The sequence below is a fragment of the Mixophyes fleayi genome, chromosome 11 (assembly GCF_038048845.1).
Source record: "Mixophyes fleayi isolate aMixFle1 chromosome 11, aMixFle1.hap1, whole genome shotgun sequence".
NCBI lineage: Eukaryota > Metazoa > Chordata > Amphibia > Anura > Limnodynastidae > Mixophyes > Mixophyes fleayi.
In genome coordinates, this window is record NC_134412.1 from 73,891,767 (window position 1) to 73,911,133 (window position 19,367).

Genomic DNA, 19,367 nt, shown 5'->3' on the forward strand with positions numbered 1-19,367 from the left:
CGCATCACTTCGTGCCAAATTGAATCTGCCCCTAGTGTCAATAGATGTGGTGAGATTTATTTATTGTGACAGCTTTTGTCCTCAAATAATGAAGCCTCAAGTTCTTTTTTGTAACTGAGGAAAATGTGTGAAATGTTTTAAAAATGTGGGAGCTAAAATTGTATGCTAAACATTTTCTCCACACAGTTTGTCTTCCGTTGGTATTACAACATGGCCTGTAAATCCCAAAGTACAGTTCATGGGGGGTAAAAATAAAAAGTTTAAGCAAAAACAAAATGTCATCATGTAAAAACATTCACAGAAATGTATTAATCCACTTGTGAATTACACAATTTAAGACTTGTTTATTCTTACAATAAACACACCAATTTTATGAATTCATATCAACATATGTAAAAGTTATATTCAATAGAAATAAGTGGATAAAAGTTACAATTATTGTTTGAGGTATATGTTCCATATAACACAATGACAAAAGATGCAGTATGGTACAAATTAAGACTTATAAACGTCTGTGACTCTTCAAAAATAAACAAATCAAAATCATATGGTTAAATAAATTTATTTAATAGTTTATGGTGGTTTACAAACGTAAAATGTTAACTGTAATGACGATTAGTATAACCAAGGAATAAAATAAAGTACGTTAATTAAAAAAAACAAGATGAAAAAATAAAACGACGAATGGAAATAACACTTCTTTTTCGTTACGACCATTTGTTAAAATGTACATCTAGGACAGTTATAAATGAATCTCGAAAAAAACTAAAAACGTAAAAAGATTAAACAAACAGGAGAATTGTTTTACAATTTTTTTTGCAATAATACATCAGGAAGAGATTTAAAATGCTATTTTTTTTGTTTGTTTTAAAACATACCATAGTTTGAAAATTTTATATGGCAGTGCAAAAAAATAAAATAAAACTGTACTTTAAAGGTGCTATATACAGCAGATTTAAAAAGATCACTTTTCACATTGGTATAGCAGTGCTGAAAAAAAGATAACATACTGGCTGTAAGACCAGAAATGGTCGGAGGGTTATCTTAACAAGTGTTGGAGGAACGTTGAGACCTCCATGGATGATAGATCCAACATTCCTGGGGAACACTAAAAGCAATGGTGATCTATGAAGTATTGCAAACCCAATGTCAACCTATCAATTTAAAAAATATATACAGTACTTTAAGTGCTTTAGAATTTCCGCAGTCCAATCCGTTCCCAACTAAAGAATCTTTTTTGTTTTTTTGTTCCCATCGAGGTATATCTTGCATGGACAACTTTATCATACACACGGTTTACAGGAATGTAAAATGCTACGTAGATGTATTTATATTATTATTGTCCAAACTTGTCGAAAGATTCTGATGTAAACTGGGTGGGTGAAAGCGAATCCATACAGAACCCTTTGGTTATTGCGCAAGCTCCTTCTGGGTTTCCTCTTTCCTCTATGGAATTACCAATGACCAGATTTTGAAGTCTCTGTCGTTCTTGGGCTTGCTTTGCTCTGTTGGCGATGTACCTCACTCTGCTCTGGCTTCTGGAGGACGTCCTCCGAAGAAGATTCATACCGTCGTCCTCATTCTGAGCAGGATGAAAGTCAGTGGGGGACGTGATGTCGTTTTCTTTCTCAAAACTCGTTAGCCTTTTAAGTTGCTCTGTGAGTGAATCTGTAGACTTAGCGGAAGCGGTCATACCGCCTGGTCTCCTCTGGGCTCTCATCGATCTTGTGATAAAGCTTCTGCTTATGCTTCTGTATTTGCTTTCAAAATTGCATGAAATATCATCGGAGGTCAAGTCTCCAAGACTTTTGGACATTGACTGGGCGGTTGGTGGTTTGTTATCGGAGGTGGACTTCCTAGTTATCTGTTTGAGGCTCTCTACATACAGTCTGTTCCAAGTGTTCCTTCGTGGTAAGGGTGGTAATACTTCTTCGGGACTTCTGGCCAGTGGTCTAGGAAAAAGTTCATCTATTGCTTTGTTACCGGTTATCAAATTAGGGTTGGACTTGCTTTTCGTTACTCCTAAAGAGATTTCTCTTGCTAAAGTAGTTGCCGATCTTGGTCTTATGGTGTTTTGTAAACAAATACTTTCAAAGTTATCATTAGGTATATCAAGACTGAGCAAACTTTTCTGTGCTAAATTGGGCAAAGACAAGTCAATCACTGTGTCGTTTGACGATTTACTGGAAGACGAAGACATACTGTCCCTGTGACTGTTCAATTCGAGTTTGCTCCATATCTTATCATTAGTTGTGGCATCAGAATACACCTCGGCCACAGGGGACTGACATGCAGGATTTATACTTAAGGCTGAGCTATTTGAAACATGATTTTCACTCTTCGTTCTTCTCACAGGTACAGGTGGGCCAGCACGGGCCATAGATGGCTGTTGGACAATCCGATCAGGCCTCGGTCTTAGAACAGCAGAAACTAGAGGTTGTGTTAGCGGGTTGAGCCTTATTTGCTTTTCTGGAGGCTTAGTGACTTTATTTGCCTCTGAGGTGCCGCTGCTTTGCAGAAGATATCGTTCACCTTGACTCTCTCTTAATTTACAGTGTTTGGTGCCATCTCTAGAAATATCAGCTAATAAAGACATTCCCGGCTTCATGTTGGTAGAATTCAAGGTAACCTTGTTTTCATGTTTGCCGTTGACATAAATGAGTACATCTGCATTTTTATCATTGCACGGTCGTTCTTGCATTTTTTCAGTACCTGTAAACGGACCATTGGCCACTGTAAATATCATAGCTACTGCAGGGTCAGGGTTTAGTTTGTTTGGGTTTAGTCTGTGCATGTTTTCAGTGGTTCTAGCTACACCAGGACAATCAGCTTGAGATCCCACTGGATAACACTCTTTACGGTCTTGATTTCTGATTGAGGCGACAGGCTGGAGAAATGCTGGACCAAGAGGAGGTATTTCCTTGGCAAAGTTGGATTCTTCTGTAATAGTTTCAAGACTGCATAAAGAAGAGACCGACCTGTAAATTGAGATTTGTCTGGAATCTAAAAGGGGGGAGAAAAAAAAAGGAATTTTAAATCAGTAACCAAATATGACCCAAGACAAGTCTTGTTTTAAACTAGAACAAGCTGTCACATACATATAAGCATTAAATTGCAAGCTGAATATAATAACAGAGTATATGAAGGATGTCGGGCATCGTGTGGGTCACAAATAAACCTTGGAGGTCTTCATTCAACAAGAAACCAGTTGGATAGGCTGATTTTACAGTATAATATTAATCCATCCACACAATACTGTTAGAAGAAATGAATTCTTCATCGTTATGCTGAATTACAGCAGTAACTGAACAGTTAATATAACAGGACTTATTAAATAAAAGTGTGTAAAGACCAAATGATGCATTGTAACCCATAGCAACCGGATATTAGCTAGAAAAGTAATAATCGTTGGTGGCGAAGGATTACACTTCTATATTAAAACAGTGGAAGTAGAAGTCCTTATGTTTATTAGTAGAGTGTATAGGAACTGTGTAATTCTGAAATGTGTAAATGAGGACAGAATAGATTATAATAAATGCACATTGTACACCGAGTCTTAACATGAATACATAAATTTAACATTAGTACATATTAAAAATCAAATAAAAGTAGACTAAATAGTCATACAAATAAAATATACCTAAATGTTATCCGACTCAAGTCAAAAGTTGACAAATGAAGCAACAAAATATTTGTTTCTTAAATAGAAGGAATAAATGGTGCACACATGTGGTCAATATTTTCTATGAACTGCAACTAGGTAACCTGCTTAGTGGTGTTACAGGTATCCTGGAGAGGTGAGGTGGAGGGGGTTTTGGAATATTCTAATGCTAATACCAAGACAACAATTGTATGCATCTGTATAACACACTCATGAAAGCACAAACCATTTAAAAATCTGCAATTTATGTCACTCTCGTACTCTGACCAAGGAGGAGGAATTGGCAGTCACATGCCAATGTCTTACACTCTTATACAGTATACTCTTATACAGTTGTTTAAATAACACAAGTGATAAAACATGCAGACTGACACTACATACACACGAGCATTGCAAAACAATGCTGGTTGAAGCACAGATAAGTCGAGCTTTGAGATGCATTCATTAACATGTCTCAAACATGCACCGCAGCAGAGTGTACTATATCGCTTACAGGCACTAGATGATCATTACCATAGGAACAGAGGTGGAAGTGGGGGGTGTATACGGGGGGTATGCCGTACCGCCACTTCTCCTACTGCCTTTATTGTAACACTATCAAGTTCCATTCACTTACATTTCCATTACATTTTTAATACTGCCACTTCTAAATTTCCATACTGCCACTGCATAGAACCCCATTATATTGATACCAAGGGTTAAGGATTGTGAACGGTGCAGGAAGAGTCAAAATTTACACAATGCAACGTGAAACGAAAGCTGGTCAGAAAGTGTGTACAGGTCCATTGTTTTTATAAGCCCCGGTATCGTAATGCAAGTACTAGTCTTTCATGATGTCTATTAAAATTACTTTGAGCGTTTTAAATGGCTATGTGTACCAACCATAGAAAGCCTCACACTTCTGCCATTACAGTAACCATACACGTAAAGCCGATTGGTAACCCTGCATCTCTATGCTGTCTTGCAAATAGGCGATTATGATAAAGACACAAAACTATACAATTTTGAAATAGTAGATTTTTTTCATTGTGTGATGATTTTTCATTTATCGGTTTCATATATTATATTAGTGTCAAAATTTCAAACTACCTTCATAAAGCAATTCTTATTAAATATTTTGGGTTTTTTGTTCCCTAAAAGAATGACATGCAAAGTTCACTGAATACACAACACAGCATGCAAACAGACTACAACATCTACGTGCAGATACCGTCCGGACAGAATGTAAAGAAACAAGGCTCAACGCAGGAAACAAAAAGAGAGTGACTGAACTTCACAGACAATACCTCTCATTATCCCTATCCGTTTCCTTCAAATGCCGCTGTTCTGCTTCTACCGTGACAACATAGAACAGCGCCACCATGCATATAGGCTGAAAGTGGTACTGCAGCACAAAAACTGCGTTAGAGGTCATAAATTTAACAAGACATTTTGCAACGGTGATAGAAACCTTGCTCACTAAACAGAGGGCATACATTTTATCTATTATTATAAAGAGGTAATTGACTTCCCTTTCAACACATATTAAGCTCTCTCACAAACAAATTATAATCTGAATGCCAACTATTAGCAGTGTCTATTACGGTGTTACTCAGTCACTATCAAAAGTCACCGATATTTCTCCATGTCGTAATCCACAATTTTAAATGGATATTTAAGAGGTATTGACCAGAAAAGAAATAAATACAAATCACATAAACACCCTTTTCTGTGTGGGCTGGGGACCCAATGCTAGTCCATTACCTTAACTCGTTTGTCCTTTCAGTCTTTTACTAGGGAGACAGAGAAAGTACAAGTGTAGAGGCAAAACACAGGAGAGTAGTTAGTCAAGGAAGAGGTTTATTCTCAACATAAAGTGGTGACTACACGGACACACGTATCTGAACAGATGTTGCTAAGTGATGTACTCCAATCAGAGTGTATTAGGCTTCAAATAAACAATGCGAGCCATATAAAACTGGTGCACAGATATTTGCGCAAACAATGTCCTGTAACTCACAGCATTCTGTTGCATTCCAAGTTCCATTACAGAATTCATGGGGGGCAGCATGATGGCTCAGTGGTTAGCATTTCTGTCTTACAGCACTGGAGTTCAATTCCCGACCATAGCCTTATCTGTGTGGAGTTTGTATGTTCTCCCCGTGTTTACGTGGGTTTCCTCCGGGTGCTCCGGTTTCCTCCCACACTCCAAAAACATACTGCTAGGTTAATTGGCTGCTATCAAATTGACCCTAGTCTCTGTCTGTGTGTGTGTTTTAAGGAATTTAGACTAAGTCCCAACGGGGCAGGGACTGATGTGAATGAGTTCTCTGTACAGCACTGCAGAATTAGAGGCGCTATATAAATAAATGGTGATGATGATGATTATGCAACTGGTTGGGGTCTAGTTGGTATGCGTGCAACATTTAACTTGCTTCTGTGTATATAGTGATTTTAAGTCCTCAATTTCTAAAGTCCGTAGCTTGCATACAGCATTGTTTGTGTCATTTGGTACTGGTAGACACTGTTCAACATAGAATGGAGGACAGTATATCAAGCATATCTATCACCTTCATATATTGTGATACGAGTCCAAACGGGCACTTGTGAAAACAAACATTCCACTGCTTCGGATGTTGTACCAGCTGACCTAACTTGGTGATGCTTATGTGGAGAAACAGCAGTGAGTCTAAAGCAATATGCTACTGAATAGAAGTCACATTAAGTCTTACGTCTGTTCCTTCCAATAGGCAGGCGTCGCTGGAGAATTACCCAATGAGGCGCTTCCCCTGTTCCTCCCAGTCCTGACCAATAAAGTATTGCGTTATGAATCTCTAGTGACTGGGAGGAGCTAGGCAGAGAGTGGAGGCTCCTTACTGGGTGTAATTCATCCATGTATGCAGCAATGCCTGCCTAATGGAAGACAAGATGAAATATGTACGTCTTTGGGTCGGACGTCTACCTAACCTAACCCTGGTGTGTGCAGGATTCTGTGCCTGCGGTAGGGAAGTTATTTACAGTAAAACAATTTCACTACAAAAGTGTCTTTTGGAGACCTAGTACCCATTGGTGTTAATTACATGCATTTTACTAGCATCTGTAATGCCAATAGGATACATATAAACAGGGGTGACATGGTTTCTAGTGACACCACGCCCACTATTGCTATCACTAGTGTTTGCTAGCATTGCGTTTCCATTTTCGGAAGGCATCTTGCTTCATGAATTGTGTTCGCTGCGCGTAAAAGGAAAACTATTTCAGAATTATGGGACACTGCTATGTGAAAGAACGATCCTCTGTAATGTGGTGGTTGCCATAGAGACAGAGGAACAACTCAATGGGGCAGATTTAGTTAGTTCCGTAGAACATCGCGGCTCTGCATATTACCATTTACACGGTAAAAAGTAACGCTCACTTTTGCTCATGTCTCTGTGGGGCGCGAGCAAAAGTGAGCGGATATTTGACTAAATCCCCCCAAAAAAATCGCGTGACGTCTCATGGCCGTTCCGGGACATTAAGCGGCGATTTTGATTTTTTACAATTCAATCTGCCCCTATGTCTGGAATATTTTTTAACCTATTTTTAGAATTCAATGAAACTGAGTACACACCATAGTGCAGTGCTCCAATGAAGGGTGCTGGAGGCAGAGTTATTAATGCGGCAGAGCTGGGGCCTTAGGTTTGACGCCAAACAGGCAATCTGCGTGGAACCACGGTCCAAAGGTTACTTAGATTCTGTCTGAATTTGTCTTTCTGTAGTAGGAAATTCGATTGTAAGCTCCACTGGGACAGGGAGTGATGTGTCGGAATACAGTCCTGTGATTGTATATGTCTGTTTTGTATCTATGGATGTACAGTAATAATCATAATCAGCGAATGACTACAGGTGAATACGTAGCTATTAAACTTCAGCAACAACTTTCCACTTACTAAATGTAGATTGTATTTCATTAATATTGACAGAAGCTGTTTATTTCACCTGTGAGTTCAATCCCTGAGCTTGCACTTCAGCTGGACACAAGTGTCTCATTAGTGACTTGTGTCATTAGATGTGTGTAATGGGTATAAATTGGACAATTACAGAGATAAGGAGAACAGAGAGGTACATCAGGCTGCAGGCCGTGGCATTAAGTAAGAGTTCTGGCATGTTGTTTACCCATGTGAGGGTATAATGACCTGCCATCTACATACATAGATGTTCATGTAACGGATCTATCACCTACTCTGCACAGGGGAAATTGTACATTACGATGGGAGTATTTCATCGAACATCCTTTTCTATACTTTATTCCTATTTACTCACATTAATGATTGAGTCATATATGCAGTTATTCATTTGTCCATTCTGCCTGCTGTTTTACTTTAATTATCCCTATGGAGTAGACTGCCATTGTGAAATCCTGGGGGTAAATGTATTAGAGCGCGACATTTGCAAATCCCCGATATGCGGCGACTTTGACAGCTAAATATAAAACGGCAACGTCTTTAAAGGCAAATCTTGCCTTTAAAGCACATTGCCGTTTTAAATTTAGCTGTCAAAGTCGCCGATTTGCAGAAATCGCTCTTTAATACATTTAATCCCAGGAGTATTATCCTGGAATTTCCTTGAGACATTTTTTGTCCTGGTTGATTCTGACGATACACATGGGAAACTATGTGGGCTACATGGGTTAGTTAGTATAGGGTTCAAAAACCACACTGGGGTGTGCAGGAGCTTGTTCCATTTTTTGGATACACATGGGAACATCACATGACTAGTTATCGCTATGAGCGATTATGAAGGACGACACTTTGTGAACCAGCTAGAATATCCTTAGAGACGCCTAACTGCAGACTATTGCACTTCTGTGGCAATGGGGAGCTCACATTGGTGAGTTACGTGTAAACTCACAAGTCTGCTGGGTCCATTTTACTTGCAGGGAATCTATATTTTATTTTGTCTCCTACTCTTGATGGATGATAAAAATACAATTTAGCAAAAACAAAAATCCATCTTGAACCTCACATATCTGTCATCTCCTTTTTCTCTGTTCTTCATAATGGCAAAGTTCCCACTAATTTGTACTGTTTCCTGCATGTTTTATTATGTTCACTTCTCCAGTTCCACATTACACAACAGATTTTTCCCCTTTAAAATTTGGTGTCAATTTGATTTATTCTCTGCTTTGACAATTGATCACAAACAGGGGGGCAGCGCAGTGGCCTAGTGGTTAGCACTTCTGCCTCACAGCACTGGGGTCATGAGTTCGATTCCCGACCATGACTTTATCTGTATGAAGTTTATATGTTCTCCCCGTGTCTGTGTGGGTTTCCTCCGGGTGCTCTGGTTTCCTCCCACACTCCAAAAACATACTGGTAGGTTAGTTGGCTGCTATCAAAAATTTACCCTAGTCTGTGTCTCCCTCCCTCTCTGTCTGTGTGTATTAGGGAATTTAGACTGTAAGCTCCAATGGGGCAGGGACTGATGTGAGCGAATTCTCTGTACAGCGCTGCGGAATTAGTGGCGCTATATAAATAAATGATGATGATGATGATGAAACAGTGCTTAAGTGAAGATGGTGCATCTAGTGATCTTTGTGCCTTGATACCACCCACTTTATCTCTGCGTTCCTGACTGTGAGATCTACATGGACACTGCACTTAGTAACACTGTCAAGTAATAGAACAAAAATAAATTGCTCTGGTTGGAAAAGTAACATCACATAACAATATAGGTATTACACAACACATAGACAGACAATATATATCAATAGACAAAACAATGTAGCGATTAGAGTAATGGCACTAGCGTCTACACAAACTACAACCACGACACTAAATGAACAGACTATAGAATTCCACGCTGTGGCTGATGTTCTACAACGGAGATGGTGGGAGGTGATATATATCTTACCAGTGAAGAATATAGGGGATTTACTTCGAATTTCCTCCAACTTTTGAATGAATAAGGCATTCATTTCCCCTTGTAGGGTGCCCATTTGCCTTCGAGAATTTTCGTGCCAGCTCATAGACAATGCTGGGCTTCCAATGCTCTCTAGGCTGCTGGAGTTAGAGGATATTGAACCACTGCCGACAGCGACCAAATTGACAGTGCTTCCATACCTGCCACCTGTCTGGCATTGCCATCTTTGTCTAGGATGACCTTTCACCCCAGCACATTTGGATTCTCCATTTTTCTTTCCCGGTATTACATTGGACTGAGAGTTTCTGGGTGGATCATCAACATTGCCATTGTCACTGAGAGCTAGTAAGTCTGTCTGCTGCCGCCTTGGTTGATCTGTGATACCGTAATACGTCAACTCTAATCTTTCTTCTTGCACACCGCTATACTGCCCGCGAGCGGGAACATCATTTATAACTGGTTTGCTGCTGGTGTGGTCACTCCACTTACAGTCTAAATCTGGACTCTCTTTAGAGCCAATCATACATTTCATACAGTTGGTTGCCATCCCGATCCTACCTGAGCCATTCATGGCACAACGGGCAAACACACCTGGTTTATGAGCAGGACTGTCCAGAGGAGGGACTCTATCAGACCTCCGCAACGATTCACAGAACGTCGTCCCCCTAGATATTCGAACATGGCTTTTGCTTTTACCAGAGCTTAACCTCTTACCTTTCAAACTCTTTCTGTGTAATTCCGTGGGAGTGCCGTCCTGGGACGAAAGAATCGGAGAAGCGCTTTCAGACTCTTTATCAAAGCGCGGTATAGAGGAATCGTCCGCCTCCCTATCTTCACTCGCTCCTTCTGAGCTGTTGTCCTTGGAGTCAATTGCAATTTCTGGAAAGCCCTTTTTGTTTTTTTGCTGACCTTTAGTCGGAGCGCTGGCAGTTCTTCTCAATATGTGACTACTAATGGAATGCTTCCGGTGAAACTGTCCAGCAGCATGACTGTCCAGAGATGCTTGCTTTGGATTTCTCAGAAACAGCCCTTTTAATCCCACGGCTTGTTTGACCTGAATGGAAGTCAACCAGAAAAACAAATAAAATTAACAGTTGCTTCAGGCAATGTGTAGTGAGCATGTGTAATGTTATGGGTCCTCCACATCTAAGGTGAAAACTCTCGGTCCAGAAAAACATGACAAAAAAAAAAAAAAAGAATGGTCAAAATAAATATTTTTAGGGACACTGTAATAGTTTTCTAAGCACTGATTAAAAAAAAATAAAAAAAAAAATGATGGCACTAAATTTTTGACATGTTTTTGAAACATTATACCAAAAACACAATTTGTTCCTATATTGCTAATTATTTTACTTATTTCAACATATGTTTCAGATCAGACAAATGCAGGAATGGTCCAGGTCCCAGGGCAGAAGAACTATAGCTTTACTAGATGAGAAAGATCTAATTATAATTTTTTTTTCTATAGTTCTTTACTAGGGTATGTATTCATGGGTGGCTTAGAGCGGTTGGTGTGCTGCCCTGCAGCATTCTTTGAATGGTGAATGCAGCATTAACACACCGTGACTGCTGACAGTGTGATCCTCATAATGATCTACTGAGCTACATGTTGAGGTCTGTGAGCAGAGAAGAAGGGAAATATAGTATGTACTTTATAATTATTATTCCGGTAAAGGTGCTACAAAGATCTTCAGCAAACCTTGGCTGCGCTATATAACAATAAATTATAATATTTTGGGATGGACAAATGTAGATGATTGGGGGTGAAGCCCCCATTAACATTTTACTATGAGACCCAGTCATTTCTAGTTATGCTCTGCTCTCAAAAGATTCTAAAATTATTTTTCAGAGCAGCTATAATACCCTATTTGATTTATTTAAAAACATATATATTGTGTGGAAAAACAGGTTCTGTTGAGTGTTTAAGCGATTTCTTTCCATATAAAGTTGGTATGATGACATTGTAATGATCTACAGAGGCCTATGTGTTCCCTTACAGGGTACATTTGTGGCTTTGCATATGTTGGAATAATGCTGAAAAATAGATATATGTTATTAGTGAAGATGCAAGTAATCGGTCACAAACTATAGCCCACAATTACTGGATGACAGAACAGCAATTTGATTTTTAAATGTCTGTTTCTTGATGCTAGAAGTTGGGTGAATTTACTTTTACAATTACTTTTTTAATATTATGATTATTTTACGAATTACATAAAAAAACCCAAAACCTTATGGCACCTACTTTTATGATTAAGAGTGAACATGCAAACATTTCACGTAAACAAATCAATATGTAAAGCAAAGAAGAACAAAAGAATTAACCTGTTAAGAACTTAAAAATAAAAAAATGTTTAACGTTAAAATAACAAAGCATGTAATTAAGGCTGGATGGTTTCCACACCCCCCAACCATACACGTACGTAATCCCATGGCATTGGTTTATTTGAGCAGAAAATGCACAATTAACAAGAACATGTCATGAACACAACAATGGCAATCAATACAGATACAGTGCAAATTGTGTCACACACACATATGGGCTTCTGAATTCTCACGGCAGAACGCTGGTTATATGGCTTTTGGCAGAAGCAAGAGATCGTCAGACCACAAGTTGTACTGTAGGTGGGTTTAGAGTATGAGTCAAGGAACAATCATTACATTCTCCTGGGTGAGCTGAAATGGTAAAGAATGTATTTCTGGCATTCTTGCAACATTCCGTTGTATATTTGCCAACCTCTTACTCACAATCTATAGAAACCGCTCAGGACCCCTGACATCTGTTACATCGTTTATAAATATACAATATGTTCTCAATGCCTCATGCATTATTAATAGGAGTATTTTCTGGATGTATTACAACTGTTGATTCCATCTGTATAATAATGAAGAAACAGGGTATATAATCATCAGCTATTTTGGCAAAATATATCAGCTGAAAACTGGAGTACAGGGAAGGTGGGCTGTAACCCATAGCAACCAGAGTATGTCATTTCTTTCTGGTACAGTTTAAAAGTGGAAAACAAATATAAAAAATAGGGTGCATCACGTTCTCCGATGTACCAGTTTTCATAAATGCCCTCCACAGTGAGGGTTTACAACTAACACTATTACATCAATGCAATATAAAATATAAGTCAGACGTAGAAACATGGCTTAAAGCACCAATCCCATGAAAATTATGAGGCGTTTTTTTTTAGCATAAATGACAGTGGTAGGTTATAAAAAGCCTTAAGAAGAAGATTGTTGGTAATTGCAAAATTTTCCTTGGTTTGTCTCTTCAGGCTGCTATTAATGATGTATAATTCTGCATGGTTTCATGAACTACCATGGCAACCACAGTCACATGGTACATGACGTAGTAAGCAGAGGGGCCTTATAGCTCCCCTATGAACTCTGTCAGCTCTGTAAACCTCAAAAGCATTCCCCCCTCTGACTTCATATGGCATATTGAGAGCTGTGAACCGGTGAATGTGCGACTGGCAGCCATCTCTTGTGCCCTCCAGGGAGAATTTGAAAAGGAGATTTGTAGGAGGATAGACATTTAAAGAAAATAAATAAGAGACCTATGTGGGATTGCTTCTTTAAGCACCAAACTGAACATAAATTTATGTTTTAGGTACATATTCAAAATGGAATTGTGAAACAACTAATTTACAGGGACCAACAACACATTTTTATATTTGTTGCTAATGATACTTAAGACTTTTAGGGTTTCATCAACTTTTTTTTCTCCATTGGGACAGAATACTTTCATCATAAAGGACGATAAATGGAAACCATAGCGGTCACTTCATAGAATATGAAATGTACACTAAACACAGGCCAAATCCTGTGTTCTGGGACAGCTGGTCATATAATAGATATATTATATATATCGCAACAGTTTTTTTAATGAAAAATGAAACAGGGTTGCTCTCCAAGTGAAATTCTGGCAATGCTTTTGACTCAAAATAGATTGGGACATGGATTTTGGAATTGTATTTTCACAGCATAAGATAATGGGGTCATGTCTGTTAATGAACTGTGAAACGCATCAATATTACAAGCTGCATATCCAATATTGACCCTTTTGGGACTGGGACCCATTAAAGCCCTAAACAGCTGTGTTTGAATGTCTACACTGGAATATATACGAAGGCATGGTATCTCGTGGGAGTTTGCTAGCTATATTGTTTGACATCGAGATCTATAAAAGACAATATATACACCCCATTATTTGTGAAAAGGAGAAGTTGGCAAATATACGGATTAACTTGAATGCAAACATTCTTTAACAAAGAAAAAAAATGATCAAATGCATTCACAAAAAGAGCATTGTGAAAAAAAGTATTTCAACTATGAAATGAATTTGTGGGTTACCAAGTATGAGAGTGAAATGCCGCTATTTGCAATGCATTTCCTATGTGCATTTACAATAAAATGAAATAAATGCACTAAAAACAAAAATAAAGTATTACATTGAATTTAATCAAGACGTTATTTGGCATCCTAAATCAAATGCAATATTATTTTGTTAAGTAAATAAAAAAAAATAAAGACACATTTAGAAGGCGATCCAGAATGGCTCATTTTTTTTAACAGATTTGGACTATTGTTTTTTTTTTAAATTAAAGATGCCTTCATTTTCATTATATAAGCAAAGATGACTAAACGGGGTTCAATGTCTGGGGGGTTTCCACCTTTAGTTCATAAAATTCTGAGGTAAAGTGGGCCAAAAATCAATTGAAATGGATAGAGGGTTTTTGTTGCTGACAGGAGATAAAAAAAACAAAAAAACAGCAAACAGCAAAACAACAACACGGACAAAAGAAAAATGTTGATCTTAATGTCGGAGGCTGTTGACCTGGGGAAAATATTGATTATAACTTCCAACTTGCTAGTAATAGAAGCCCTCTGGTGATTTTAGAAGACTTGAATAGATTTTTGCAATTATTATAAATGTGCTGTAAACAACAGCAACCAATTAGATAGTGACTTTGGTCCATATAGGACAGTGTAGTTCAATAAAAGCAAGTGGCTTGCTGGTTGCTATGGGTTACAGTAAATTTGTGCTATTTCTACCATGCTGTAACAGGGCAGAATCAATTTTGTGTTTTTCTCCTCCTTTCCCGCTATTTGCCTGGTACTTTTCCCATTATGGGTGGAATTCAGTAATTGGCGATTGGGCATCGTAACACGCACATTGGCAGCCATTATGGTAGAAATCTCTGCTCATTTCTCAGGTGCAAGGAAAATTGACCAAAGATTTCTGTCAAATCTCCGCCGCAAAGTGTGTTATGGAGATACTCCACGGCCAATTGAATTCTCCCCTATATGTTCATGAACTATCCGTTCCTGAAGAGGCTGAAAGACGCTTAAGCTTACATGGCATCACCCTACAGAATCCATATGATCTGTGGATCTCTAAAAGTACCATCAGTATCTATCGTTGTCAACTATTAGTTACATTTCTGACAGGAAAAAAATTGTCTGCTATTAAAAAATAAAAAAATACAGTGATTAATAAAATTATGATAGTTTCCTGGCAAAACTAAACTAACATAATTGGCACCACGTTGAATGGTTTGAGCCTTAATATTGCTTTAAATAATATTTTCAAGGGCTTGTAACCTTAGCAGCAGCCTTACAGGTGAACACATCTAGTTAGAGGGCTAATCGTCCAGACTCATAGCCCTGTATGACTTCGAGTGTCCCGCAGGGAGGAGAAAAAAATATATATTATTGATCCCAAATATGTGCATGTCGAAAACGTGATGATTGCAAAACAAACGGCAACACTGGAAAAGGGAACGTGCACCACAAACAAACAAGAATGAGAACACACAAAAGAGCAAAAGGTCTGAAATGCTGACTGGCATGTTTTCACCCTGGATCAGCTTCATAAATGGTCTTTGTGAGGCTGTGAACGGCCTATTAGTAGTAAAACAATCCATACAATGAACTGGCTGTTTTAATGTGTCAGTAGGAAACAAGGATGCGTATGACTGGTCGGAAAACATGCAGAATGTGTGAGTGTCTCTCACTCACTACACCTTCCTGTGACATGAGGGGGGTACCTTCATGGCTCCTAAATAGTCTCTGCTTCTAAAAGTAGATTTTTGACACAGAGAAGTCCACTGAAATCACAAACAGACAGAGTAAAGGCAAATCAGAAAGAAACAACACTCAAAGTGAAGAGAAGAACTTCACAGCTAAAAGTAAAGAAGAAAACAAACAGTGAAACATTGTGCAGATTAGACAGACTACATAACAGTAAGACAGAACAGAGAGCTTGTTCAAAAAGACAACTTTGAAGACTCAGTGGTTCGGGGCTGTAGCTATACCAGTATGGAGACTGTATTGTGTGCTGCAGTTAAACAAAGAGCAGGGGATATTCAGTATAGGCACATTTCCAGGTAAGAATTTACTGCTGTAACAGAAACGAATGCAGTGAAGTTAGGAGAGAAGAAAGTTAGGGGATGATAGACATGGCTTCACATCAAGTAGCACGTTAGCCTTTTATGTCATTTCTAGGTATGTGAACAAATTTAAAACTTTTAGATTTTTTTATACACAACCCAACATAACCTGACCACTGGACATAATACAATTTTATCACATACTATACAGACATAGAACTCTACACTTACCCAACGTGCACATTATCTTAATACATTTCTATTACTCCCATTATAACATGATCTGACCACAGGGCATGGTGGTGTATTATACGCTATAAACACATAGCACACTACACTAATCCGACATAAGAAGATACAAAAAGAAAAGGGAGCAGTCCCGATGCATAGATCTATCTAATCAAACACAAGATTGTCCAGCAGTAGGGTGTGATATTTTTAAGGAGATCAAATTTGCTTTTGTAGCATAAACCTTATTGGAAAGTGTTAAGCAAAGGACCCTTTTGCAATGGCGCTCTCTGAACTAGAAAGCATGTGGCTTATTCTCTTATGAATTACGCTACTTCAGTGAAAGGAAAAAATTAAGATTTCAGGTGTTTATTAGACCATAAAAGCCTGAGAAGCATACAAGGAGGGATAACTGCATATTATTACGATCGTATAAATACCTAATTATACTACGTCTGGAACAAGGGGTACAGTTTTGGGTACCTCGCTGTAAGAAGGACATCTAAGAACTCAACGGGTTTCAGAGTCAAGCGGCCACATTAACAAAGGTGATGGAAGGGTTAAATTATAAAGAGAGGTTAGAAACTGAGATCTGTTTACTTTGGAAAAATTAAGTATTATATATAAATATAGTAGAGGTCAATATACAGATCTGTCTAACAAACTTTCCATGCCAAGAAACATACAGAGTATAGAGTGGTCATCAATTGTGTATGGAAGAAACACCAATTCACCATGAGTATAGGGAGGGGTTCTTTACTGTAAGGGCAGTTAAGGTCTAGAATGCCTGACCACATGAGGTTGTGATGACAAATTACATAACAAAATTTAAAAATGGATTGGATGCCTTTATTACAAGACTTATTGTCCGTAGTTATAATTAACAGAGGACATTATAGAGACGCTTGATCAAGGGAATTCAACAGTTTGCCATTTTCATTGAGAAATTCTTTTGAATGAAAGAAAGACTATAAACAATGTATTATGAAGTGTCGGAATAATTCACTTCTGCACCATTTCTGAGAAAATAGCCACACCATGTCCCTTTAGGATGCTACATGTGATGGATGATCCTTTACTGAAGATCTCATTGTAAAGGCCAGTTCAAAATGATTTGTTTCCTTTGTTCTGGCAAAGCAGGTTGCTATGGTTACCTAATTACCCAGTGGTCGGCTTTTAAGGATGTTTTATTTTCTTCTGCAGATGGGAATATCAAACAGCTACAGTGATATATCCTTGTATGCTGGGGTCATAAATACGCATTTATTGTCGCACTAAATGTCATTGCATCAGAATGTCAACATCATTCTGATAATCTCTGATCAATGGATAATGTTAAATAAGATCAATGTTGAAAGTATTCCCAGAGTGAGGGTTACTAGAAATATTTTAAAGATGTTATACAAGTATACTGCAAAAATCACATTCACTGGTTAAGTATTGCAGTCGGCACAATTTTTTTTTTAAATGCATGGTCATTAGTTTAACTATTTAATGTTCTGGTATTTTCTCAAAATGGTGTTAATTTTGTTTTTTAATTTTTAAAACAATTCTATACAAGTAAAATTATTTTTGGGGTAACTTGAAACCACGCATTGTGACTTGGAGCCTGTGGTGCTCAACTGGTGTTAAAAGTGTTTTGGTTTTTTTCTTTTAAATTAAAATATAGAGTTCATTTCACTCCATTCTCTGTTTACCTCACTTTTAGGGCCCTTAAACCACTGGCTTCAAAATACTTACTTTGTACGCTAATAAAGAAGTGGACAGGGGGATGGAAATGGAACCCATTGTTTCCAATACCCCCATACCCACTTGCAGTTACGCTTGTATTGCCATAGCTTTTATGCCGCATGCTAGGTTTACTTGCATTCACTGCAATAGAATGCATGGGGGTCATTTGAGCACATTCCACTTGTTACCATAGTCGGATTTAGACCTCATGGGGCCCTAGGCAAGATACTGGTTTGGGGGCCCCCCTGAAAAAATCCATAGCACTATAGTTTTTTAGTATAACATATACCCCTTTTCAGGGGCTGGCTGGCAGACTTTAGCACGGGGGGCAAGCATATAGCACTGGCCCATAAGTAGCGGCCCATTTTTAAAGGGTGGTCTCACCTCTGGGGACTGCTGGGCCCTAGGCAATTGCCTAGGTTGCCTAGTGGTAAATCCGGCCCTGCTTGTTACCACCACATGTCAAACGTGATCATGTTAGACGATCTGTGTCTCTGACGTTAACGCAATGCCGGTGGGTTTCCATCCTTGTATGATCTCTGACAATGTACCTGGGTGTAATCTACCTCAGGTCTTCCTAGTATCGGAGTAGAACTGAGATTACATTTTTGTACCTTGAGCACCTCTGCAAAAGTGTTTCTGCCTGCAATACTATATATACATTCAGTGGCCACTTTATTAGGTACCTGTACACCTATTCGTCAATGCAGATATCTAATCAGCCAATAATGTGGCAGCAACTCAATGCATAAAAGCATAAAGATATGGTCAAGTGGTTCATTTGTGATCTATGTGACTTTGACTGTGGAATGATTGTTGGTGGCAGACGGGGTGGTTGGAGTATCTTGGAAACTGCTGATCTCCTGGGATTTTCACATACAGCAGTTCTCTAGAGTTTACAGAGAATGGTGCGCAAAACCAATAACATCCAGTGAGCGGCAGTTCTGTGGGCAAAAACAACTTGTTAATGAGTGAGGTCAGATAAGAATGACCAGACTGGTTCAAGCTAACAGGAAGGTGACAGTACGCAGAAGAGCATCTCTGAACGCACAGCACGTCGAGCCTTGAAGTGGATGGGCTACAGCAGAAGACCAATCTGGGTCCATTCCTGTCAGATATGAACAGGAATCTGAGGCTACAGTGGGCACAGCCTCCCCAAAACTGCACAGTTGAAGATTGGAAAAAGATTTTGTCTGGGCTGCCGAATTTAGTTTTCTGCTGCCACATGCAGATGGTAGGGTCAGAATTTGGCATAAACAACATGAATTCATGGATACATCCTGCCTTGTGTCAACAGCGCAGACTATTGGTGGTGGTGTAATGGTATAGGGAATGTTTTCTTGGCACAGATTAGGCTCCTTAATACTAATTGAGCACCGTTTAAATGCCACATCCTACCCGAGTACTGATGCTGACCATAAGCATTCATTTATAGCCACAGTCTACCCAGACGGATAATGCGCCAT

The 19,367-nt window shown here is 38.7% G+C and overlaps 1 protein-coding gene across 1 annotated transcript in view; it reads right to left on the reverse strand.

Moving 5' to 3' along the window:
• Window positions 1-543: 543 nt before the first annotated feature.
• LOC142106635 (1-phosphatidylinositol 4,5-bisphosphate phosphodiesterase eta-2-like) overlaps window positions 544-19,367 on the reverse strand; it is a 116,595-nt gene continuing 97,771 nt past the window's right edge. The window contains exons 19-20 of the mRNA XM_075189630.1: window positions 9,533-10,595; window positions 544-3,003 (exon numbers count right to left, since the gene is read on the reverse strand). Coding sequence (XP_075045731.1) covers window positions 1,337-3,003; window positions 9,533-10,595 — 2,730 coding nt within the window. The 3' untranslated portion in view covers window positions 544-1,336. The remainder of the gene's footprint in view (window positions 3,004-9,532; window positions 10,596-19,367) is intronic.